We start from the raw sequence: 26,795 nt of genomic DNA on the forward strand, positions 1-26,795 counted from the left end.
TACATATATGTACACTAGAATTGCTCACAATGAATCAATGGTTAAAATATTGCAATGTGGAGAAGGTTTGGGCATGGAATTACTTGAGTGGGCTCGGGTGTGAGAGTAGGGTGGGCATGCATGGGAGGTGTTGGGGCTGTGAGGAGTTGGCATGATTTGAAGGGGCTGGCATACGGGAGATTGAGACACACTCGTATGGATAGTGCACACAACCTGCAAGTGTCGTACTTCCTTCCTGTGACATTTTCCCCAACACACTTTGTTAACAACAGCCCTATTGTTATAGAACAATGTTTCCTCTGACTCACTGGGGGTAATTTTAACTTTTGTTAATCGTGTAAAACGGGCGATATCAGATTAGCCACCTTTTAAACACCTCTCCCGATTTCCTTTCACCCTAAGTGTCACCCTAAGAACTGTTAAATGAATACAGTATTTGGCAAGTACAAAATAAAGTTGCTCTTACATTATCAATAGTTGGAAATAGAAGCAGGAAATGCAAAAAAAAAGTGCAGAGGTATTCTGTATAAAAAAAAATTAGTATTGGACAAAAATGGTGCAGTGGTTATTTAATATACAGATAATTATTTTTATAGTTACAATGAAGTCATTAGAAAGAAAAATCAGGAGAGGTGGATCATGTGCGGCCATTCTGAAATCGCCCGATTTACACTGTCGCCAAAAGTTAAAATTACCCCCAACTCTCTCCAATGCCATTGGGGAGAAAACTACAACGTTCCTGTATATATTTTACGACTCAAGTATATTTTTGCACTATACATATAAATTGTATGTTATATGTTTATATTGGTCGATCTCCCAAAGCATTATACAAGGTAAATTGAAAATATGGTCTTTCTTACCTGTCTCTGCTGTCCTTATGTTGCTTTTGCCTCTTCCTCTTCTCATCTATCTTTTTCTTTTCTTTCCTTTTGGGTTGGAGGTGGGATGGTGTGGTGGTGAAAGGAGCCATAAATGGCTGCAGTCCTCATTTGGGATGAGGGTTGTGGGGACAGTGTGGCCCTAAACAACTCACTTCCCATCCCAACCTCCCAATCATTTGTGCTTCTCTCACTCCCTAGCTCCCATCACACCCTTACCCCTTCACCTTCCCACTAATTCCTCCCTTCCTAACACTCTCTCACTCCAATCACTACCCTTACCTTTTACCTTTAAAACTACCCATTCAACCCCTCTATTTTCTCCTCCTCCTTGCTTCATTGTCACTCAATTTAACCTACTATCCAATTATCATCCAATATGGCATCTGGAAAAGATTTGATAATTTGATTGAATAGGTGGGTCCATTGTCTACATGGATTTTCAGAAAGCATTTGATAAAGTACCTCACAATAGGTTACTCCACGAGATAGAATCGTACGGAATTAGTGGGAAGCTGCTGTGGTCGAATAAAAGTTGGCTCCATGTCATTTCGGCAGAATGTTGTTATCAATGGCTTTGGATGTGCTTGGTGACCAGTTATCAGTGGTGTCCCACCGGGATTGGTGTTAGGGCCTTTAGTCTTTATTATCTAGATTAATGGCCTAAATGAAGGTGTTGGGGGAATGATCCGCAAGTTTGCGGATGATACAAAGATTTGTGCGAGTGTTCAGACTGTGGAGGAGACTAAACGACTATAAGCAGATCTCGATGTGTTGGGGGATAGACCCACACTTGGCAAATGGTATTTAACTTTGACAAGTACAGTGTTTTGCATGTGGACAGAAACAATGCTGAAACACAATTACACCTTACAAGGAATAGAACTGAAGCCTGTGATTAAAGAAAAAGATCGATTGCTAAAGATCTATGGAAGAAGCTGGCTTGATGGGTTGCTTTTTTCAGTTCTGTGCTGTTTTGTATTCTTACACATATTTTAACGACTAAAATTTTTTCCATGGGAAATGGTGGAAATGTTTGCTGCATTGGACAAGGCTATTTTTCCCCTGATGCATTCCTAAAATTGCAACGCAGTTTGCCACAAGAAAGGTGGCTGAAGTCTATCAAAATGATGGTATTGATATCTATTAGTCAGTGTGAAGCACCGCTTGATGTAGCCAAGTGGCAACAGGTGAAGCGATATCTTGAGGCTTCGAAACTTGAGCCTGGGTCTGACTGGGGATATCATGATGTAACAATATATGGCTCGATTTCCTTGTGGGTGATAGTGATTAATGCTGGTAGCAATTACAACCAAACCATGTAGCGGAGCTGCACGTTGGTAAAATTAATGACGATCAATGTAGGAGGAAGCATTACCTGAAAAATGGAACATGCAAGGCCTAGACAAATCATCTGGCTCAGAAATCAGCTCTCGTGTTGGCATTTGCCAAGTGAATTGTTGTTTCTGCATTGTGAGTTGTCCTTAAAGTGACTGCAGCCAACAGATTTAATTCAACTGGCTTCCTTCTTACATCTTCTGTCCTTCCACTGTCTCTGATTTGTCACACTGCTTGTCCGACGTCCAATACTGGATGAGCAAAAATTTCCTCCAACTAAATATTGGGAAGACCGAAGCCATTGTCTTTGGTCCCCTGCCACAAACTCCGTTCCCTAGTCACCAACTCCATAAGAACATAAGAAATAGGAGCTGGAGTAGGCCACAAGGCCCCTCGAGCCTGCTCTGCCATTCAATCAGATCATGGCTGATCTTCGACTCCAATTTCCCGCCCAATCCCCATATCCCTTGATTCCCCTAGAGTCCAAAAATCTACCATCTCAGCCTTGACTATATTCAATGACTCAGCATCCACAGCCCTCTGGGGTAGAGAATTCCAAAGATTCACAACCCTCTGCATGAAGAAATTCCTCCTCATCTCAGTCTTGAATGGCTGACCCCGTATCCTGCGACTATACCCCTAGTTCTAGACTCTCTAGCCAGTGGAAACAATCTCTCAGCATCTACCCTGTCAAGCCCCCTCCTAATCTTATGTTTCAATGAGATCACCTCTCATTCTTCTAAACTCGACAGAGTATAGGCCCATTCTACTCAACCTTTCTTCATAGGACAACCCTCTCATCCCAGGAATTAATCTAGTGAGCCTTTGTTGCACCGTCTCCAAGGCAAGTATATCCTTCCTTAGATAAGGAGACCAAAATTTTACGCAGTACTCCAGGTGAGGTCTCACCATTGCCCTGTACAACTGTAGTAGGACTTCCTTACTCTTGTACGCCAACCCCCTTGCAATAAAGGCCAACATGCTATTTGCCTTCCTGATTGCTTGCTGTACCTGCATACTAACTTTGTGTTTCTTGTACGAGGACACCCAAGTCTCTTTGAACACCAATATTTAACAGTTTCTCACCATTTAAAAAATATTCTGTTTTTCTATTCTTCCTACCAAAGTGAATAACCTCACATTTCCCCACATTATACTCCACCTGCCACCTTCTTGCTCACTCACTTAACCTTTCTATATTCCTTTGCAGACTCTTTGTGTCCTCCTCACAGCTTACTTTCCCACCTAGCATTGTATCATCAGCAAACTTGGACACATTACACTCGGTCCCTTCATCTAAGTCATTAATATAGATTGTAAATAGCTGAGGCCCCAGCACTGATCCTTGCGGCACCCCACTAGTTTCAGCCTGCCAACCTGAGAATGACCCGTTTATCTCTGTTTTCTGTCCATTAACCAATCCTCTATTCATGCTAACAGATTGCCCCCAACCACATGAGCCTGTACCTTGTGTAACAACCTTTTATGTGGCACCATATCGAATGCCTTTTGAAAATCCAAACATACTACATCCACCAGTTCTCCTTTATCTACCCTGCTAGTTACATCCTCAAAAAACTCTAATAAATTTGTCAAACACGATTTCTCTTTCATAAAACCATGTTGACTCTGCCATCCTTCGCCCTGGCCACTATCTGAGGCTGAACCAGACCGTTCGCAACCTTGGCGTCCTATTTGACCCTGAGATGAGCTTCCGACCACATATCAGCTCCATCACCAAGACCGCCTATTTCCACCTCCGTAACATCGCACGTCTCTGCCCCTCAGTTCATCTGCTGCTGATACCCTCATCCAAGCCTTTGTTACCTCTAGACTCGACTATTTCAATGCTCACTTGGCCGACCTTCCATCTTCCACTCTCCATAAACTTGAGCTCATCCAAAACTCTGCTGCCCGTATCCTAACTCGTACAAAAGTCCCATTCACCCATCACCCCTGTGCTCGTTGACCTATATTGGCTCCGGGTCCACCAACACCTTCATTTTAAAATTCTCATCCCAGTGTTCAAATCCCTCCATGGCCTCGCTCCTCCCTATTTTTGTAACCTCCTCCACCCCCGCAACCTTTCCGAGAACTCTGCATTCCTCCAACTCTGGCCTCTTTTGGATCCTCCACTTCCTTCACCCCTGCACTGGCGGCCATGCCTTCAGCCATCTAGGTCCTAAGCTCTGGAATTCTCTTCCCAAACCTCTTCGCCTCTCCAGGTAAAGAAACCCAGATAAGTTTTTTAAAAAATGTATGTTGTGTGAGCTAGAAATTAAAAATAAAAGTACAGTGGACTGTGAAACACCACAGAGTTTGCATTCCTTTCAAATTCATTTTTAATATTTGTCGGTGTGTGTATGTTCATCTAGCTGGGGGATGGCACTGGTGGAGAAATGAAACTCTGTTTATCCACCTGCTGTCTTCATCAAGGACTAGACCTATACATTATAGGTTAGATGCAAAGTAAAGTTCTCTTTACTCTGACCTAGCAAAGCACCCTAAATGTCTAAAGTGCACTCTCTACTATACCAAGTTGTTGTCTTTGCCCCACCCCCACTAGCCATGTTTATATGTCTAATTACAATTGACAGTCTATATATTGCAGGACTGTTTCTGCTTGAAGCCATTCTGCAAATATGCGGAGGCTTGCAGCACTAGAATTCCTCCCATTTACTGGGTTTGGGTGGGGGGAGCTGGTGATGGTGGTGGTACCGGTACTGGAGATACAGCTGCATGTGCGGTACTTTCCTCATGACCAGAAAATAATTGCAAGTGGCAGATGTCTGCATTTGCTGACAGTGGCACTGTTGCCCCCACGGTGGTTGCCTCATTGATATTAGAGCGCTGCTGCCTTCCATATTTGCAGAGATCTGAGAAAACCTACTGTATATTTCAATAAAAACTTGATGTACAGATCAATAGGAGGAATATCCTGAAATATCAAATGTATTGATATCGAGCAATGTTGTGCAATCAGCATTGATTTCTAATTATGTCTCACCTAAAAACAAATGTTGAATGAAGGAAACTAAATAATACATTCATCATTTGTCCAGCTGATGGTATAACACATCAAAATGTGTCTTCTAAGCACTGGCCTTTGAATAAAATGTTTCAAAAAAGATCTGTTTTGTAATAGTACAACTGTGTAATTTTCTGAAAGAGTACAACATCTTCCATTCATGTAGAACACTTAACGTAAAGAAATACCCCAGGGAGCTTCAGAGGGGTAGAAGGAAAAAAAATGGTGTGTGGAAAAAATGTTAGTTGATTTAAAAATATATGATGATGAGAGATTATATTTTTACCTTAGAATTTGGGATTTTTCCAGCACTCTGACCTCTTAGACTCTGCCTCTAATCAGTGACCTAAAGTGGAATTACAGTTGATAAGTTTAGGAATAGCCCAGACTTGTACATTTTTGGTCTAGCTATATCTGATTTGTTGACTGCTCGTGCTTTGTGCTTTGACGCTTTCCACAAGCCTGCCCTTTTTTCCCTCCCCTCTCCTGCATGACATCACCAGCTTTAAATATTCCAGCTGCTTTTTTTTCCCCTCAGCGAGTTTGTGCTTCACACAATGACCATGTAGAGTGAGCAGAGAGGAAACTGCACAGCTTCAGACTTCGCCACCCAGTTTCCCAGGACGTGGCTGAAGAAAGCATCTTACTAAAGAGAGGGAGAGAGAGAGACACTCATATTACTACACAGACAGGCAGACTCTGAACAGCACCATTTCAACAGGCTCAGAAACGCAAGAGGGAATCTCTTTTCTGCTGGTTTGTGGCAGTTGGTCTGAACTGAGACAGAGAGAAAAAGGAGCAAGTCTGTAAACTTGGGCAGAAAGTCAGAATCAGTGGACTATTGAAGAGATCTTGAAGTTACTTCAACATGGCTCTCTCGACCCCACAGAATGGAGTGGAGGGACACAAGGATCCTTTGATAGAGTTGTTTGTTAAGGTAGGATGTGCCAGAATCTGACTCTTTATTCCAGAAACAGCCAGCAGACAGCTGTCTGAGAGGCTCTTGGCTCTGCTGTGTCCGTTGCCTTTTTTTCACCAGAACAAATGATTAATATTATACTGCTGAACAACTGACTCTAGATAGCTGTGTATCTGCTCAAAATAGAATTGAGCTCCAAAGTATGACATTTTGTACTGAACCAATTAAGAATTTATGATTTAGTTCTATTTTGGTGTGCTTTGCACTGCTTTCTTGCTTTGTTACATCTGTGCGATATTCTCAAGCTTACGTGAAACAGTTGTGGGTCAATAAACATTTTAATGAATTTATGCACAGCTGTCAATCAAATTATATACAGACAGTTATATGGAATACAATGGCTATTATTACAATATTGGTTTCTTTTTGTGTAAAGTTGTGCTTAGAAGTCATTGTTTTAAGTGAAATTCAAGCACTCCTGTGGAACATGTTACTGCAAGAAGCGGCTTTGTGGAGGCATAGTGGGTCAGTGATGGCGTTAAACCACTCCACATTGATTAGAGTTGCTTTCCCTAAACAGGAGCCAGTTAAGATCGATATCAGACGTACACTTCCAGCTGTAAAGATTGTGTAAATGAAGCAATTTCTTCGAGTATGAATGAACTGATTCACTCAGTGCTTACAGAAAATGTTCTGAACTTAGTTAACTGCTTGCATACACAGACTGTGACTTCAGATTTCATTATGTTAATATTTATACTGTCTGTAAGAGATTTTTGGGTGTGGCTTAAGAAAATTGTATGATAAAATGGCTTCCTACATAAGTAAGTACCAAAACTATCATTTATGGAGTGGTCCAGATGGAACAGTAAGCAATCTGGCCATTGACCCCTCCAATCCCTCATCAGTTTTTGAAAGTTTGTTTTTTCAAAAGAACGTTAGCATCTATATCATGGAGCTCTTAGTCTGTCATGATCGGAATGATCTGTTTAAGGAAAGTATTTTACCTGGGCAACAGGCGTCTGACTGAAGCATCAGAATGATTAAATACAATGTCTGCACACATACCAAAGACTTGAACTCTTCGATGGCTCAGTGTGGAACTGAATCATACAGACTGGGGAAGTCCAGACAGTTCTGAGATCGCTGATCTCGGCTGGTGCAGGGGTAAGGGGTACTACAATTGGTTCAGTGGCACTGGGCAAGGGAAGGTAAAATTCAGACATGTTTCCTGTTTCTGATCTCTGTCCAGTGCCCGCCATTGGAAAATGTGCATTTGTGAACATCAGCTGGACAGATTTGGGCTTGTCTGCGATGCTGTTGCTGTTGAATAGCCTGGTTCCGCTCACTGATTAAGAATTGGCATTTTTGTTGCACCTTGTCAAGTCGTCAAGATATCCTAAACCATTTTGCAATCGATGGAGGCCAACTTCACACAGTATTAAAGAAAGAACAACCATTTATATGGTGCCTTATCACATTTTCAGGATATACCAAAGCACTTTACAACCAATGAATTACTTTTCATGTGCAATGTTATTATGCAAATATGGCAGAAAATTTGTGCACAGCAAGATCCCACAAACAGCAAATGAATAAATAATCAAATAATCTGATTTTTGGTGGTGGTTTGAGGGAGGGATGTTGCCTGGGACATGAGGAGAACCTTTGAAAAGTTCCATGGACCTCCAATTAAATGGAATCTACAGCACAGAAAGAAGCCATTCGGCCCCACTGGTCCGGTATGGACCAGTGGGGCCGAATGGCTTCTTTCTGTGCTGTAGATTCCATTTACTTCTTTGTGAGGAGTGCTATTGAATTGCATTGGGAGTGCACAATTCAGCTAATGTGGAGATAAGTTCACTCCCAGTTAATTTTTCAAATTTCTTTCCATAATGTTAAAAATCTTAAGCACGTGGCCTTCATTCACAGATTGAAGAAATCTCACAAATTAAAAATCACGGCATCAACATTAAATTCTAAATATAAGGGTGCTCACTGCATACTTTTAAAAAGTTGTATTCGTTGATAGCCTGATTAAAAATGTAGTCAAAATATTGAATCAGTACCTTTCTATGTTAATGTCAGTCTTCTTGTCAAATTAACTGAATCCACCTCATCAGACCCTTGATCAAAAATTATGTGAGCAGGAAGTCTGAGATTCAGCTTGTCACATCATCAGTGTAAATCCTGTTCAGAACAGCAGGATCAACATCAGTTTTAATAAACAAATCTGTGGTTTATATTCAAGACGTTAAACTTAATTTTACAAATAGCTGTAGTTACCAAAGTTTAAGATGTTCCTTATTGATCAGGGAGTCTGGGAAGCAGCATGTCTGCATCCTAAGGAATAATCCATTAAAACCTTTGATTTGAATGTGTACAGTAAGCAGAAATATGCATCCACTCTTTTTTTTTACTTAGCTCCTTGCTGTGACATGGGACCTGGTGGTTTATTTTAGGAGGATAAAAATTGTCATTGATAAAAGCCCTGCAGACGCTTAATGCTGCCTTGAAAATATTGAGTTCCAATTCATAAATAGGTTCATAGCAGGAATATTGCAAGTCCATCAAGTCCATCTAGTGCACTTCCATTGATGTCACTTTCTTGCTCTGTAGTTTTCATTCACCTGTCACAGGTTTCACCACATTTACTGTTAATGTCAGATGGTACCATGCTTGCCCTCTCAGGTGGACGTAAAAGCTCCCATGGCACTATTTCGAAGATGATCAGGGGAGTTCTCCCCATTGTCCCGACCAATATTTATCCCTCAACCAATGCCATTAAAACAGGTTATCTGGTCATTATCACATTGCTGTTTGTGGACCTTGCTGTGCGCAAATTGGCTGCCATGTTTCCTACATTACAACAGTGACTACACTTCGCAAGTCCTTCATTGGCTGTAAAGCGCTTTGGGACATCATGAGGTCGTGAAAGGCGTTATATGAAATGCAAGTTCTTCCTTCACCATAAAGTTGTTAGCTGCATTAGAGCTGGAATTTTGCTTTCCACCTCACCCCAACTGCCAGTGTGGGAGAGAGTGGGGGCTCAGGGTCATAGGCCTGCCATTGAATCTCAACCTTCCTGTTGTCAATCTGCAACAGTCCAAAAATATACTGCTCCAATGAAGATGCAAATATCTTCAGACCCTTCACATATAATAACAGCAAACAAACCTCTGTCCTCAACGGATGGAAGTTAACAAAATTCTAAATATATTTTTTTTAATGAAGTAATTCCACCTAAAGAAGTTTCAAATAAAAACATCTTAATATGTGCTCTCAATACATAAATAGAACCTGAACTGAAAGTCTGACAAAAGACCAAGGGATATAAGTGGAAGGAAAATTGAAACGAGTCTTTTGTAATTGTGTTGGCTGGTGTAGTACAAGCACGAGAAAATCCCACATTTTTGCTCTGGGAGAGACTGGGCAGATTAGTATCAGACTTTTCACAATCCCCAAGGGAGAGGAGATTCAAGGGCACTGCATCTTGGTGAATTTTTAAAAAAAAATCATGTCATGCAGGAAATGATGCAGTAAAGGCAGTAATTTCAGTAAAATATCAAACCAAAAACATATTCATTCTAAAGAAAAAGACAAATAAATAGACCTAGTTAACAGAACTATATAACATTAAATATATTTTAAAAACTGCTACTGCAGAAATAGTAACAGCTTACATCTGCCCCTCCCGTCCCATCCTATTGTTCCATTATAAAATACAACATTTTTCTGTGCTATCCCAAACAGGGATTTGTAGCATTTCCATTGCAGAATCTGTCATTAGAGAACCGCATAGAATTTGCACCTTTATTTTAAATGTTATGTAAATTGGTACAAAAAATATACTGGCATATAAACTTCCAACTACACTTACAGGGCTTAAAATATGCACTGTAGGAGTGATTTGTACTCTGATCGTGATAGAAACTGGATATGAGCCAAAGTAAAAAGCTGCTGTATTTTCCTGGCTTTATGGTGTGTGTTGAAATATTTGGGAGTAAACCTTTACACAGGTATTACAGGAATGGAAGCCCTGTTTTAAGAGGCATTTATTTAACAGGAAACTAATATTATACCGCCCTGAGGTTAACCATCCTAACTCAGTACAACAGTTGCCCACAGCTTGTGAATTTAATATTTTTTTGGAACTACATCTAAAACAGATGGCATTTTAATAGTCTAGTTATTTGGCCAAATCGTGTCTAAAGAAAATTCTAGCTCCAGTAAATGACAGTATTTAAAGTTAACCCTTTGGTAACCAGTGAGCTTTCTGCACCATGAGAAAAGAAAATTAAACAATTTGGATTATGTCCATTTATTTAAAGAATAAAGTTTGTAAAGAAATCTGTGCTCTTGTGACACTTCATTAAATCTGCTTTGTGATTTTATAAACTGTTGTAATTATTTTTATAAACATTAATAAATGAAAGTCAAGTACGTAGCATGAAACTTATGGAGGCAATTCAGTGCACAAAGGGTTAATAGTCAGGATTAGTGAAGTATTTGGAGGTGATGTTGGTGGTCACTCACCTTCTGGAGCAACAAATTATTTTGAAAGTACTTGGTACTATTTCACTGCAAATAGCATCACTTCTCCGGACAAATCTGGAGTCTGCAAAGAACAAAGGCTAATTCATCAAAGAACCACAAATTGCTAATACCTCCTGTAAGGTCAGGTCAAGTCTGAATGGTTTGATACTGATCTGCCTATCTCTTGTTCTGGGGTGAAGCCAGGATCGGGATTTTAGAAGGGCAAGAAAAAAATATGTAATCTCACCAACTGATGATGAGGCGGAGTCTGTGTCCTCATCTGCTCCAGCCCAAGGTTACAAAAAGATGAGTTAAATAATATTCCATCATTGCTTGAAATTTTTGCTGCCTCTGTTCAGCTTGATTATCGTTATGGATGCATGTGCTTGCGTTGTTTCTGTAAGAGCAGTGCGACATTGCTTCCTATCTCGTGTCTCCTGGGACGGATTGTATGTGTGTGGACACATGTCTTTTGTGGTGCCTTAGTCTCTCCAAAGTGCCCACATAGAATTCTGAATTTTATATGTCCGGGGTGCTCATCCGCACTTGCTCTTTGCCAGAATTAAGTCTCTTTTGGCTCATTTGTAAATTACTAGCAGCTGGCATTATTCTAGCAGGAATTCATTTCAGGCTGACCTGGTGACAATGGCTCAGATTTTACTCTGGGCAGTAATCCAAAAGGCTGTAATTGCTCAGTTTTCAAAAACTTTTTAACCTATACGCAAGCAAAATGATTTTTAAAGCTGGCAGTAGGGTGTTACCAGAAAGAGTAGAATAGAAGGATCAGGAGACGGGAGAATTACTGATCTGGTAGAGACAAGTCTGGGCTACAGTTCCATGGGCACCAATTACTCTCTGGTACCTTGCCCAAGTGAACATGGAAAGTGACTCTCAGCAGGCTGTTCTTGCATTGGGATATCACAGGCGAGCCCAGTCCTCTGACAACCTAATGTCCACACGCACTTCCATCAGGAGTTGTTGGATAGCAAATAGGGATAGGAACTCTGGCCAATATTAGTCTGGTTAACCCAGGGTGTGAAGACCAACTGTAGCATTCCTACTGCTGCCCCAAATGATATCAGTTAACTCGGCGCATACTGGGAATCGAACCTGGGACCTTGCTGGTTTGTATGGCTGGGCTACTTACTGGGTTAAGCAGCTCCATTGTCCTGTTTATTACGCTGTTGCACATTGTTTTAAAGGGGTACAGTGGCCTCAATAGGGAGTCTTCAGATAAACGTCTGTTCAGGATACCCTACTGAAAGTCTCAGCAGGTCAGTCAGCATCTGTGGAGGAAAGAGATAAGTTGATGGGGTTGATTTTCAGGGTCTCAGCCTGTTGGGAACGAGGTGGTTGTGGATCTAAAATGGTCGTGCACCAGTTACTGCCCCATTCCCGCTCCCAAAATGGCTGGCGGCATTTCCAACCCGTGAAGGAAATGGACAGCCATTTTCAGGCAGGAGCCTACTTTTAATATGCAAATCAGGGTTGTACTTCCGTTGTAAGATCCTGTGCCATTTTGAGGTACTAATGGCCGAAGTGTGCACCAAGCATGCTCTGCCCACTGATCCGAGGCGTCAAGTGGCTTAACCAGTGGTCCTTAAAAGGACCGCCGCAAACTGCTCCAAAATCAGTTAAATAAAAGTTTTGTGCATGATTTTAGTTAGACTTGGAGGAAAATGCTTCTCTTGGTCCCACAAAAGTCTAATGGCCCGCTGCTGGCATGTCCGCACCCTCAGCCCCTTAATATGGAATTTCTGCCCATCTCCGTGGAAGTCCCGCAGGATACCCTCCCCCTCCCCATCCCCCGCCGCCCCCCTGCATCCTATGAGCTACCTGTGAGCGCTCGTTCAGCACTCGTATCTTGGCATCATTATTCAAGTGAGGGATGGACAACAAAATAGCTCAGGCCTTTCACCAAGGATGGGTGACCAAAACCTGTCTGATGTCCACCCAGAGTCAAAATCACCCCAAAGTTTCAGGTGTAGACCTTCATCAGAACTGCCAGTTCATTCATCCGTGTTCTTGAGAGATGCTGACTGACCTGCTGAGTGTTTCCAGCATTTTATATTTTTGTTTTAGATTTCCAACATCTAGCAGTTTTTTGCTTTTTGTTTCTACTAAAAGTTTCCTGTTTACTGCTTTACAGTTACTCTTTGGTGTGAAGATATGCAATGTATTTTTTCAATAAAAAATTTAAAAATGACTAAGACAAGATGCAATCGGTGGTATAGTGATAACGCAACTCAAAGTCTAAGTATTGTGCATGCCTGTGGTGGCAATATCCTTTCAATGAAGGAAGTAAGTACTGATGGCATCTCTGTTTGACTAATTCATATATTAAATGTTATTGAAATATATTTTAAAATGACAAATTTATCATTTCGAATTGAAAATATCCACATTCGAATATCAATATTGCAATGAAGCTCCTGCCTTGTTATGGTTGTTTGGGTCTTTTGAACAGTTTGCTGTCTTTGGTCCTCAGGCTTCAATCTGCCTAATCTACCCATGCCCTCAGACTATGGTAACAAAGCATTAACTGTTCAAGGGTCATTGTCACTGTAGTATCTCATTGCTACATTGTCTATCCTTTCAGTTCAGATACAGTGTCTAATGTAGTACAAAGTTTATTCAAGTATGTTTTGCACTTTGATCTTGATTTTCATTAAAAGCATTAGAAAAATCAATAATTTCCATCACGAGATGAGCCAGTGACATAGATTATTGTGTTATTAATTGCACCACTGCATGTGTCTGTACACAGATCTGGTATGGTGTCTGTGAGACTTTGCCAGGGTGACAGCATCCCTTTAATCTCTATTCCAGAGCTATTATCTTAAGGTACCCTAATAGCTGGTGTGATGACTGTTCCCTGAAGCAAATATTTAATTCTTTGAATAGCTGGTAATTGAAAAAGCAAAAGCAATTCAGGCTCATTGTGTGCATATGTCTCCTAGCCTGTTACCAGGTAGACATACATTATTAATTCAAAGGATCTGGTGCCATTATTTAACAAGATTAATTAAAACTGCCCCTGTTTGTGATTCAGTGGATGATCTCAGTTATTGATGAAGTTTGCAGGCCAATGGCATAGAGCTGCTGCTGATTATATTACATCAGTTCTTTTTTGTCTGAAATGTGAAGGTTCAAACACTCGCTGTAAACAATTGTTGGAAGCAGACCATGTCACTTTGATGCTGGGAACCCATTGTGTAATCCTTGTTCTGTTAAAGGTACATTAAGCCATCCTTTGATGGCTCAGCATGTTTACCCAGTGAGCAGCTGAGCCATTCAGATCAGGAAGGCTCAGGTATGATCCCTGGCCTGTGTTGAGTTAGCTCAACTCAGCCTGGACAGCAGTAGAGACACTACAATCAACCACAGCAGTCAGTTCTTTGAATAGCTGGTAATTAAGAGAGAGGAACATCGACTGATGGAGATCCAGTAGCTTCTGCTGGAAGTGGGTGCGTATGGATGTTTGGTCAGGACATGATCAGGCTTTGCTCTGATATGGTCGAATAGCTCACCAACACTCATTGTCTAACTCACACATGAAGGATTGTCATTAAGGTGAGGTATCAGAGGGCACCTTTTGAAACCCAAAAATATGCCAATGCCTTCAGGAGGGGACAATGTTGCCTAGTTTAGTGAACTTGGTATGCTTGAAGCACATTGTAACCAAAACACTCAGTTGTTGGGGAAATCCAGTAATACTGCACCCCTGCAGATGCTAGTGCACACATCAGGGCATCACAGTCAGTCAACATCTTCCATGTATTTATCAGCTTGTTAAATTTCTTTGACAATTTAGGGAGAGAACAATGGCCTTTTTAAATAAGCAGCTTATTTGTTTCAATAGGTCTGTTGAAACATCTGTTTTTGTATAAAGGCTGGAGAACTTTATTGGCTCCAAACAAAACAGGAAATAAAATGTTTCATCATCTGACAAATTACTTTTAGTATTTCTGATATAATTTAATTTTTTTATGAGAAAGACAGATTTGACTCATCAGTATTTATATGTGGTACATAATTATGTGTACCTGTTTCTTTAAGAGGGTGCCTGCTTCTTTATATCTCTATCTATAGATAACATCTAAAAAGCCTAAATCACCTTGCTCCAGTGTCAAGGGAGGCCCACTTTTTCAAGGGTCTTATGACCTGACGCTAGATACACCAGTTCTACATGTGAATGATGTCTGATGGAGAATGGCCCTGGCTGGAAATATAAACATGGGAGAGTGGCTCAAGGACACCTATGTAGTGCTACTCTCTTGAAACTAGCACAGCAATGTAAAAATGACTTAAAACTCCCTCATGGACTTCTTTGTCACTGTCATTGAGACCATCTGTTCAGCTGCTTTAGCTGCTTACCCCCTTCCCCTTCCACACCAAACCAAACCGTCCCCAGGCTCTCCCCTGCACGAGCCCTGGACCCATGTCTTTCTCTAGTTTCTCTCCTAACTCCCCTCCTGCCCTTTTCGAGCTCATCTTGTCCATGAGACCAACCTCCTGCTTCTTTAACACCAATCCTACTAAAATGCTGACCGCCCAATTTCCCTTTCTGGTCTCTATCTAGCTGACATTGTAAATGGTTCCCTCTCCTCAGTTACTTTTCCCTCCCTTTCAAAACCACCCTCATCACCCACTCCTCAAAAGTACTAAAGTCTGACCTTGCAAACTATCACCCCATCTCCAATCTCCAGCAATGGTTTCTTTTAACGTCCCTACATCATTACCTCTGGAGTCCCTCAAGGTTCTATCCTTGCACCCTCCCCCCCCCCCCACCTTGACCTACATGCTGCCTCTTGTCGACATCATCTGCAGAAATGGGTCAGCTGATGACACCTAGCTCTACCTCTCTACTACCTGTCTTGACCCCTCCACTGCCTCTTTGTTGTCAGACTGCTTGTTCGATTTCCAATAGTGGATGAGCAGCAATTTCTTCCACTTAAACATTTGGAAGACTGAAGCCATTGTCTTTGGTCCCTGTCACAAATTCCATACCTTCGCCATCTTGCATCCCCCTCCCAGGTCATTGTCTCAGGCTCAACCAGACTCTTCACAACCTCATCATCCTATTCGATCCTGAGGTGACCTTCCAATCCCATGTACATCCCATCACAAAGATCGCCTACTTCTACCTCCATAACTGGCACCCACCCTGCCTCAGCCCATCTGCCGCTGAAACCCTCATCCATGTTGTTTGCCACCTCCACACTTGACTATTCCATGTCCCTGGCCAGCCTCCTATTCTCCACCCTTTGTAACTTCAGCTCATCTAAAAGTCTACTACCCATATCCTATCTTGCACCAAGCCCCGCTCACCCATCACCACTTTCCTGGCTGACCTACATTTGCTCCCACTCCTCCAATGCCTCCATTTTAAAATTCTCCTCCTTGTGTTTGAATCCATTCATGGTCTCACCGCTCCCTACCTCTGTAACCTCGTGTTGCCCTCCTACCTCCCCAGAACTACCTGTTCCACCATATAAAACTGGGTGTTTACTAAGGAAAAGATGACTGTAAGCTTGCTTTGAAAGTTTATTTTTTGAATTAAATCGTTCCCCCCCACAAACTCACATTTACATGTGTACACAAAGTTGCTTCCACTACACAAAAGACCTGCCATTGATTTCTATCAATATTTGCATTATTGACTTTGTTTTTTCGTTCCCTCTGTGCTGGGATTGAAACCGCAGATCCAATGATGAAAGGACAACACTGTAGAAAGTTTTTGATATACACTGCACCACCCAGTCCCATGTGAAATGATTTTGAATAAGAAATTGCTTTTGTACAAGAGTAATGCAGAAAAGATTAACTGCGTGTGCATCTTTTCTGACCACCAGACATTCAAAGAAATAGGATTATTTTCAGAATTTAAAAACTGAGAGTACCCTTTAATCTTGCCGCTTACCTGCACATATAGGCAACAACATCCCAAGGTACTTCACAGGAGCATAATTAGACAAATCTAACACTGAGCCAAAATAGCAGACATTAGGTCAAATAACCAAAAGCTTGGTCAAAGAGGTAGGTTTTAAGGAGCGTCTTAAAGGAGGAGAGAGAGGCGGAGAGGTCTAGGGAGGGAATTCCAGAGCTTAGGGCCTAGACAATTACAATTTTATTATTGTTGAGCAGATCTAGATAAAAACAAATACCAAAAACCATGATTAATGTGATGATATATCACATACATTGATGAGCTTACAATGTAGACACAGCAAAGCATTATAGCAGTTGTAATTTTTAGTCTTCATTTTCTTCATAAGGGGTATTTCAGTGATCCTGCACTCCCAGTGGGAAGCCCTGCTTGCAGGAAACATGGGTTGGATATAATGTTACAACACTGTGGTCCTGATACTCCAGCCCTCATTCCTTGTGAGCCCAGTTTCCTGCTGTTAGCACAGGATCGCAGAATGACCCCTTATATCGTTTTTTTGGACGGTTGTTTGATTCTCTGCACTTCCTTTTCCCCTGGGTAAATTAAGCTTTCTTTCAATTACTCTTAAAAGAAGCATGTCTTCAAAAATTTATGGTTTACAAAACCAAAATATCTGAATGCAGATGGTAGGCAGCATGTAGAATCAAAGATTTAAAAAAACACTTGCACACAATGTACTTTTAGACTGTTTCGGAAGTGTAATCAGGAAACACCCCTCAAGGAAGTCCTTTAAAACTGTCCAGAAACAAAATTAGTGTAAAACTTGTACTTTGTTCCCATTATCCACCACCTAACTTGAGTTCTGATTGAAACCAACTTCTTTAGAGTGTCATGTAATACATCCACCAGTTCATGCCCAATACATCATGTGCTACAATGGGCACCTTCCAAAAGCAGCAATCTAAAACTCTAAACCTCTTAAAAAAAACATATCTTTCGCTGCCAGTTAGAGAAAATAAAATTGGTGTTTCAAGATGAAATGGTTGTGATGTTTAGTACCGTAACTTGTATTACTGACTAAATTATCAAACTGATTTCCTTAAATTACATTACAGACTGTATTAGAGTTTACCTGGAGAGAAGGACTTCTTATGTTCAGCCATATTGTAGTGTTGATTATTTTCAACATTAGAGCCTATTTGGTTGGTTTTCACATGTAATGCGATGCATCTTTACGAATCATAATGTTGAAAATGTAATTAGAAAACTATCTTCTACAGAAGCATGTGTAGAATAACGGTTGGACTGCAGTGGGCTACAGAGCTATAGCACAATCAGTAGTTTCATCACCAACAATGAGAGTGAGTCCCCCAAGTCATCTGAACCCTGAGATTGCGTTCCAGCCTCTCTTTCCTCCATGTTGTCTTTAATTTTGTGATTTACATAGATGTCAACCGTCCGCATTTTGCACAGATGGGCAGCGTTTTTACAATGTTGTCCGTGCATCTGCTTTTGGTCACTAAAATCTGCGCATTCTCTGCTTTCAGAAGTCTCAGAATGTTAGTTAGATTAAAAGTAATTGTTAAAAATGTGGACCCTGTAATACAGTAATTGCTATAATTTCAGCTACAGAGGAGGATATTTCTGGTTGTAATAATTGGTAACCTGTTTGGTTATTAAACTGCTTGAACTCCGAGCATGCCCTGCATCAACAGTTATTTCATTACACTGTGCATTGATTTCCATGCTGAATTAATATTAATTTAGTACAACAATGGATTTGAAGTGCAAGTATTCACATATCCAAGCAGGCATGTTTTCCACTTTGCTTAATTAAACAGGTTACCAATTATTGCAACCAAAAATATCCTCCTCTGCTTGGATCAATGATATTTGGATAAACAGCTTCCCACTGTATAGCCATCAGCTATAATGATCTGACTTCAGACAAACATGGAGATTCTATCCAGTGATTAGGTTACTCCTGCATTTACTGGTAGCTTTTGCCTGTGTGGCTTCAGAGTCTGTAATTGCCTACAAATGTCTGCTTTGATAATCTTCTGAAGATGGCAGTGATTATTATGTCAAGTGACAGTATACAATGGCAGTTATGATGAAAGCCCTGCCATGTACAAATCGAATGACAAGAGGGGCCTGTGATATTTGGACATGTTTGCTGCTGTCCTGACAATTACACAGTCACAACATATTACACAGAAACAACATAAATTTTTGTGCATATCCATGCACAGGATCTTGTAGCTTCTGTTATGTCTGCTATATTAACATCTAAAGCACTTCAATATGGCAGCATAGCCAGACAGATATGGCCTGTTGAATTGATGTGTGACATGTGTTCTTTGCTGATAGACTGCAGCACTGCAGGCTGTTGCTAATTGCACTGTAATGGAAACTGCAAATCCATACAAAGTGAGGTTATAATTCCAGGAAGCAGGACACATCCCTGCCTGCTTCAGCTATAGTGATCTAAAAAACCAGGATATAATATAGGAAAAGAAAATGACAACACGGGAAAATGGAAATGCGAATTGATTGCAATTCCTAAAACAATCGGGGTGTTTATGAGTCATTCAGCAGATGCGTATTTATTTATATGTTCATGTTAACTCGCTGTATTTGTGGACAAAGAAGGAATTTGTTTCGCTTTTTTTCTCTGGATTTCATGTTTGATCCAAAAAAGTCTACAAGGAATTCTAGGATGTTTTGCACACTGTTTCTCCTGTCTGTGGAGCTCTCTACCAGACAGCAGCATTGCTTGGAACAATGGCAACGCCCTAACCGCGGCTGCATTCAGGCCAGCCCAATTTTGCATGGGTGGCCTCAAACAGGTGTTAACCCCCTATTTTCATATAGAGAGGGCTTAATTTCTGTTTCAGGCACCGGGCCCTGGATGCCGCTTTTTCTGCCTTCACCAATATGGTGGACGGTGCATAATGAGCACACCCCGCCTGTTGGATTGGATGCTTAGGTGTAATTTTTGCACCTGAAGAACTGGCACGGCGCCATTGAATTTCTCGGCCGCTATCTCCCAGAATACCTGATGCATAAGATCACATTTTGGTTTCTAGGACGCGTGGGTTTGGCTATGGAGATGGTCCTTTGTGCTGGATATAAGAAAACGAACCTGGACAGCAGCCAAATTATAACACCCAGCAATTATAAAGACTTAGATTGTTACCCTGGAGGCACACTACATCCCATTCACAACATGCCAAGAGGTTACATTTTAGTTCAGGGGAAGCACAGGCCTGCTTGTGGAAGCTTCCCAAATTGTAATGGTCTGTGTTACCTTATTCTGATAAGCATTTGGCCTCATGCCATATCTATTTGCTCCCTCTGAGCAAAATGCTAAAAATTGGAGTGCTGGCCTGTACCAAAGCCGAACAAAATGGGCCACACTTAGCAGTTTCACTACTCGTCTTACAGTCATAACAGATATAAATATGTAAATAGTGCTTTTACTACTTGACCAGTTAAGAGCAAGATACAGAATTGTTACTGATTTTTGAATTTCAAATTTTTCCCCTCCAAAAAAATCACTCGTGTGAGTAAGTCATCAAGGGGGTGATCTTAAACCCCAAAAACAGGTGGGTTGGGGGCGGGTGGGAGTTGAAAATAGTTGTTTTTTGGGTCGCGACCGCAACCCGGCATTATTTCTGGGTTTAACGTTGGCGCATAAAAGTACAGGCTTCCCACTGGGAACGCTGAATCCAAAGGTTTTGCGGTTGTGACCCAAAAAAACCTATTTTCAACTCCCCCCACCCCCAATCCACCCGTTTTTGGGGTTTAAAATCACCCCCCAAATGTTTGACCTACTGTAGAGACAGGCTAATGGAATTCTGGAGTTTGGGTAGAATCTTGCTACAAACGCATATTTTGAAGGGTTAGTGTGATATTTTCTGGTACTCGCCTAGGTGATTAATATGGTAAAGTGTGTGGCCAATAATATTTTAGAAGGTGAGTTTCAGTTACCAAGTGACGCAAATTTCTTTTTACAGCGAGTGATGGGCTGGGAGGTTAAAACCCTTATCAGTAAATTCCACTGTAAAGACATTTATTAGAATTATCAATTTTACAACCAGCGTCAGTTTTACTTCTAAGAATTCTGGACTGATTTAATGACAATGCATAAGAGGTGTGGTTTGTCTTCATACACCAGAGTCCCTTTAGACTGGTTATTATTTATTCATTGAGGTTACTTGGTTTAACCCTTAATCTTGTTATGAATGAACAGGAATACAGTTTATCGGGAAGGAGTCCAACTAAATCAGGTTTATTGGTATTAATAGTGAATTCTCCCAGCTACTGATGTTTCTAAAGGTGACTATCCATCAGTGTGATTTGAAACAGGGCAGCATAAACAAAACTGAGGTAAATCCCCTGGCACTTTCTTTCTCAATTTGTTGTAATTGTGCAGTTCTCACCTCTCCCCACTGCAGTATTTTTATTAAAACAGAATCAGTGTTTTGTTCTTGATTGGTTGTCTTGTACTGTTCCTCAAAGGCAAATTCCAAAACCTTTTTTTTGAAGCACCCAAAATGAAGTATTTTATTTATCCATTTTAACTTTGCATGGAGAGTAAGGAGGGTCTTTGGATGCAATTGCACTTTTAAGTAATTTATTTGTACAGATGACAAGTGGAATAACAGCTTAGCAATAGTTAATGTAGAACATTATTTCTATTTAACCCTAATTTTATTAGGTGTGGTTATTAAGAGTTACAGAACCATGGTGGGTAGATGGAGTTAAGATACAGATCAGCCATGATCTAATTGAACGGCAGAACAGGCTCGAGGTGCTGAATGGCCTATTCTTGTTCCTATGTTCAAACACAAACATGCAGAGCACAAATAATGTTATCTTACTTTCCTCCAGTAGTGATGGTATATCTTGATTCTGGTACATCACTAATCAGGGGCATGAATACTATTAATGCCTTGTGGCTTCTGATGCATGTTACACCACTGCTGAATGTTGTATAAGTGGCACATTGCCACAGTTTGCTAACATTTTAAATATGCAGTTACACCCTTCTCACACATGGGTGTCAGGGCTTTCCAAATATATTAATGCCATTTTCAGATTATTTGTACTGGGTTGCTGCTCCTTGATGAGAGAGAAAATGGCCTCTTTTACAGTATATGTGAATGAATTGAAGACCAATTTTAAATGAATTTCAGAATTTTTAGTTGGCAGTGCAAATTGGATCTTAATACTGTCAAGTAAAATGGCACTTACTGGGAGTAGACCCACAGAATTGCACAAAGCCTGAATGTTGGGGCTGACACACACAAGAAAAGTTTAGCATTCATTGTTGGACGCCAGTGCATCCAGTGGAAAGCAGAGCAACTGGTTCCCTGCACTGAGCACAAGAGTTTATTTATTCTGCTGGTGACTATTCTGTTTTAGAATTTACTGTGATCCATTAAGAGACCTACTGTGTAGTGAAGAACAAGGCCCAGTCGTAGTTCTTTCCAGCATAGAAGCATTTTGACTGTGATAGAAAAAATGTTTCTTTGCAGCTGTGGTAAAAGGGAATTTGGAGACTGTCTGGTTGGGGAAGGGATATTCCTCTTGGGATGACAGGGTCTTATATCAGTATATTGAAGATCAGAGAAATGTCAACAAGTTGTCCATCTAATACAGACATTATAAGGCAATTTTTATAGTAGTTTGAATTAAATCAGCTGACAAATTTATATGAATTAGGAAATGTAGTGAATGCCTCTCCTCAATCCATGCTTGTTTACTCACCGAACTTCCTGGCACATCTGTGTTACTTGTGTATCCGAAACATGTGAAATTTATCATAATCCAGAAGGAAGACTCAGTAATCATGCTCAGTCTACACAAGAGATAATTTTTGTTTTTGTGAAACTAGAAGTTCCCATGAGATCATAAAAAGGCAACAAGATCAAAAAATTGATATCACAGGCTCAGCCATTTAAACAATTATCCAATCAAACACCGTGATGACCTATACTAATTTATTACTGTCAATATAATTCAAACAATTACTAAAGTCACAAACCAAACGTGTGAGATGTGTTAATGGAATAGAGAAAATGACAAAGCGCAGAAAATGATCACGTAACACCGACTGACATGTTCACTGTGGCCATTACCAGCTCGTAGGGTTTTTTTTATTGTCCCTCATTTTATTCAGGCCAATAATGAGTTAGTTATGACCATAATGATTGACTCAAGAAAAAGATATTCTTGCAGAATTGTTACACTAATATAAATAAAGAAAATTGGGGATGCGCAAGAGGCCAGAATTGGGGAGTGCAGAGACCTCGGAGAGTTGTAGGGCTGGAGGAAGTTACAGAGATAGGGAGGGGTGAGGCTACGGAGGGATTTGAAAATAAAGATGAGAATTTTAAGTTTGAGGCATTGCCGGACCGGGAGCCAATGTAGGTCAGGGAGCACAGGGATGATGGGTGAATGGGATTTGGTGTAAGTTAGGAAACAGGCAGCAGAGTTATGGATGAGTTCACATTTATGGAGGCTGCAAGGTGGGAGGCCGGCCAGGAGAGCATAGTAATAGTCAAGTCTAGAGCTAATACATGCGCAAATAGAAATGAGTTGCCTGGGCTTTGTGGGCTGGTTTACCAGGGCTCGGGGTCACAGTTTGAACACCCCTGCTCTAGTGACTCTGTGTTTGGCACAGCGTGGTTATGATGCAGTATCTTAAAACTGAATGTTCGTGGTGTTGTGCATATTGGAAGACTCTGCAATCTGTTCTGCCTGGGATACGTTGTTCTTCTCTGTAATCTGGCTGTTTGTTTTTTAAGGTGTGACAGCCTGAATCTGCTCAGGTTTGGCTGGGTGTCCATAACAGTGTTGAATAACATGTATTGTACGTGGAACTGGCAGTAATTGAAGTTATTATTGAGGGCATTATCTTATATTGTCAAATCCATTGTATAGTACATCTTCAACAATAAGCAACAACAAATTAAGTTTCTAAAATGCTATTTTTAGTTTTGATTTTTTTCCTTTTATTTCCTTATAGCTGATAAAGCCGGGCCATTTCTTTTCCAACTGAAAGGGTCTGACAGCCTGGACCACAGACCTTGCCGTAGCTATTATTGATGCTGCTCCCTAGTACACTGACAGGAGGTGTGTGTACAGGAAGGTGAACAGATTTTCAGTTTTGCTTCCTTCTCCTAGATGGAGTGAAACACTCTTTATTCAGTGGTCAGGCTGCCTAAAACTACCAACGCCTGCTCTCAAAAATGAGATCGAATGACAGGCATCCTGAGATAGACCTTGAACATATCTGGCTGGGGGATGGGCTTTAATGACCATATTACTAGTTTACAGATTTGAAATGTTATTAATCACACAAAGCTAAAGGTGGTTTTGCAAATGTAAAAGTAATGTTAGAACTCATTACAAACTGCTGGGAACTGGTAAAGGAGTTCTTATTAGGCATTCATTTTATTGAGCTTTGAGCTTATCCAAGGTCTGTAATTAACTGGCAAACTTTGTAATCGCATAAAGTTTGTACTTGATTTTGTAACAAAGTCCCATTAAATACTTTTCCTGTCCTGGAGGCAACATCCGACCCATGGGTTTATAGTAATGAAAGAGTTGTGTGAAGCTCTAATATACACACTACGTTTCAAAGTCCTGTACCACACCTCAGCTCAGTGGAACAGTTATGAAACACAGGAAAAACCTTTCCATCACGATTCACTATACCATATACTATTTTTAACACTGCAAAAATAACTCTGAGCGGAGACAATAATTTCCTTTGTGCAATCTATGGGATTTCTGTTACCAGTTAAAAAGAGCATCTTTCAATCTTTCTTTAGGGTACACAAGGAATGACTGTTATATTTAGTAAGGAGTCTACGCGCACAGGGTAATGATTGACTCAAGAACAACCAGCCAAAATATAGAATTCCATTGAACAAATGTAAAGCCCTTTCACTCAGAATTCCAATTGATTTACCCACATCTCATTCACCGCTTACTAAGCTGAGTTAGAATGGAACCAATCTCTTCCCATTTATTCATATCAGATAGAACTTATTAATGCAACCAAGGTAATCAAAAGCTGGAGGATAATTACTGTCCAAGGATAGCATTTCTGTTCACTTATTTATGTTATTGCTCAGCAAATTGTAAATTTATTTTTTATTGGCAAGTTTGGTGACTATTTCCTGTTGAGTGGGCATATAGCTTCCTACTTAAGTTTGAGCCAGCGACTCTAAGTGGTGAAGACTGAGAGACTTTTTTTTTTGGAAAACCACATCCAATACTTACTCCTAAGCAGCACCTTGGTTAGGTCTTTGGCCTTGGGCATTTCCCGCTTTCCTATTGCAAAAAGATCACATGGCTGAGGTCCTGTCCTTAACCTATTTTTCTCCATTTCGCCCCTCATGCTGTTCCCTGGAAGATGATAACTCATGTTGGGGTACAATTCCTGTCAGTGACTGCTGATTGGCTACTTTTCCATGCTTAGCCTTATCCTGCCGTCACATGATGCCCCCAGCAATGCACTTGCAGTGGGGAAGGGGAGTTCCCTGATTAGCAATCAGGACTGTGAACTCTGGCCATTTTGTTCCCCCTAGCTTAAGGACACTCGGACCAACCGTAGCACATCTACTACTGCCCTGACCTTGGTTAACTCAGGTCAGATCAGGGATCAAACCTGATTTTTTTTCCAAAAAATATACTTTATTCATAAAATTTGCAACAATACATACAATACAGTTGTCATATCACATTTCAAACATACACAATACAGATTATACAATTTGCAAGATACATAAAGTACAGTTCAAATATGATTCCAACAATACAGTTACACATCGTATATAATTACAGTTCATGACACTCTAGGGTGCCTCATTGCATTACAATCAATACAGGTACATTACATTTCATTACATTACATTAATTTGTATTTTACGTTCTGCCCGAGGGGGTTTTTCCCTGATTGCAGCCCCTTGGTATACAAGGGTGGGAAGGCTCTAAACGGTAGTCTTTCCCCACAGAGCCTTTGCGATGGCCACACCCAGCCTCAGTGCATCCCTGAGCACGTAGTCCTGGACTTTGGAATGTGCCAGTCTGCAACACTCGGTCAAGGACAGCTCCTTACACTGGAAGACCAGCAAGTTTCAGGCAGACTAAAGGGTGTCTTTCACCGAGTTGATGGTCTTCAAGCAGCAGTTGATGTCTGTCTCGGTGTGCGTCAAAATATCAAACCTGATATTTTCCTTTGACATATAGTTCATTACCAGGCTCAGGTCTCCTAGATTCCACATGATCCCTGTGTGCACAAGAAACAACCACTTACAATTTGCTGTGGACAGGCACAGTTTTGTTCCACTGCTGGCATATTTCCCACTTAATGGACGCAAGCACCTCAATGTTTATTAAACCAATGATTTGTTTTTTAATTCCTAGAAAAACTGTTTAAGTATAATGTTCACTTGGTAATTATGGAACATCGGGCTTATCCTACTTAAGAGGGAAACCATATGAAACTCATGAATTATACAGTGTTCCTCTCTTGTAGGTTAAAAATATTATTCCATAACCTGTCCCTGAGTGTGTGCTGTGTACTTATGCACCAATATTATTATGGAATACAATAAGCTTACTTTAGTTCATTCAAATACCATTGTGAATGGTGACCTACTCTGTGGCTCTGTCGGTTTCCCTAATCCTTTTCCCCAATATTAATTGACACACAAAACTTAGTGTGAATGCTTCCTGTAGGGTAAAAATGATTGTCAGCATACTTAGAACACCCCTACCACATTCTTGTCTTTGCTATTTTTATGGATGCATTATCCTATTTATTTTAAAGGGGTTAATTCTTAGATTAAAATAGTGGTGTGAGGAATATGGTATGAGAGCCAGTTCTACACCTTAATGTCAAAAGATATTTTGGCATTTTAAAAGCTGGAAAGAAAAGTGAAGGTTGATTTTCAAAATGTTTGTAAGGTCATTTACAAGTTACTTTTTTTTTTGTACAGATTGGTCCTGTGGAGCTTTTCTTTTCCCTCGGATTAGAACTGTCATCTTTTCCCAACTGAATAGGGGCCAGAATAGGGTAAAGCACAAGGTGGGATCTTAGCTGGAGTTCTGATGTTTTCTTAGTTAATTTTGAAAATTCACAGAAGAACTTAGTAACTAACATACCTCCATACTATAAGATAA

The 26,795-nt window shown here is 40.6% G+C and overlaps 1 protein-coding gene across 1 annotated transcript in view; it reads left to right on the top strand.

The window, feature by feature from the left end:
• Window positions 1-5,800: 5,800 nt before the first annotated feature.
• LOC137342584 (chloride intracellular channel protein 4) overlaps window positions 5,801-26,795 on the top strand; it is a 110,937-nt gene continuing 89,942 nt past the window's right edge. The window contains exon 1 of the mRNA XM_068006575.1: window positions 5,801-6,184. Coding sequence (XP_067862676.1) covers window positions 6,116-6,184 — 69 coding nt within the window. The 5' untranslated portion in view covers window positions 5,801-6,115. The remainder of the gene's footprint in view (window positions 6,185-26,795) is intronic.

The sequence above is a fragment of the Heptranchias perlo genome, chromosome 26, assembly GCF_035084215.1.
Source record: "Heptranchias perlo isolate sHepPer1 chromosome 26, sHepPer1.hap1, whole genome shotgun sequence".
NCBI classification, from domain to species: Eukaryota; Metazoa; Chordata; class Chondrichthyes; order Hexanchiformes; family Hexanchidae; genus Heptranchias; species Heptranchias perlo.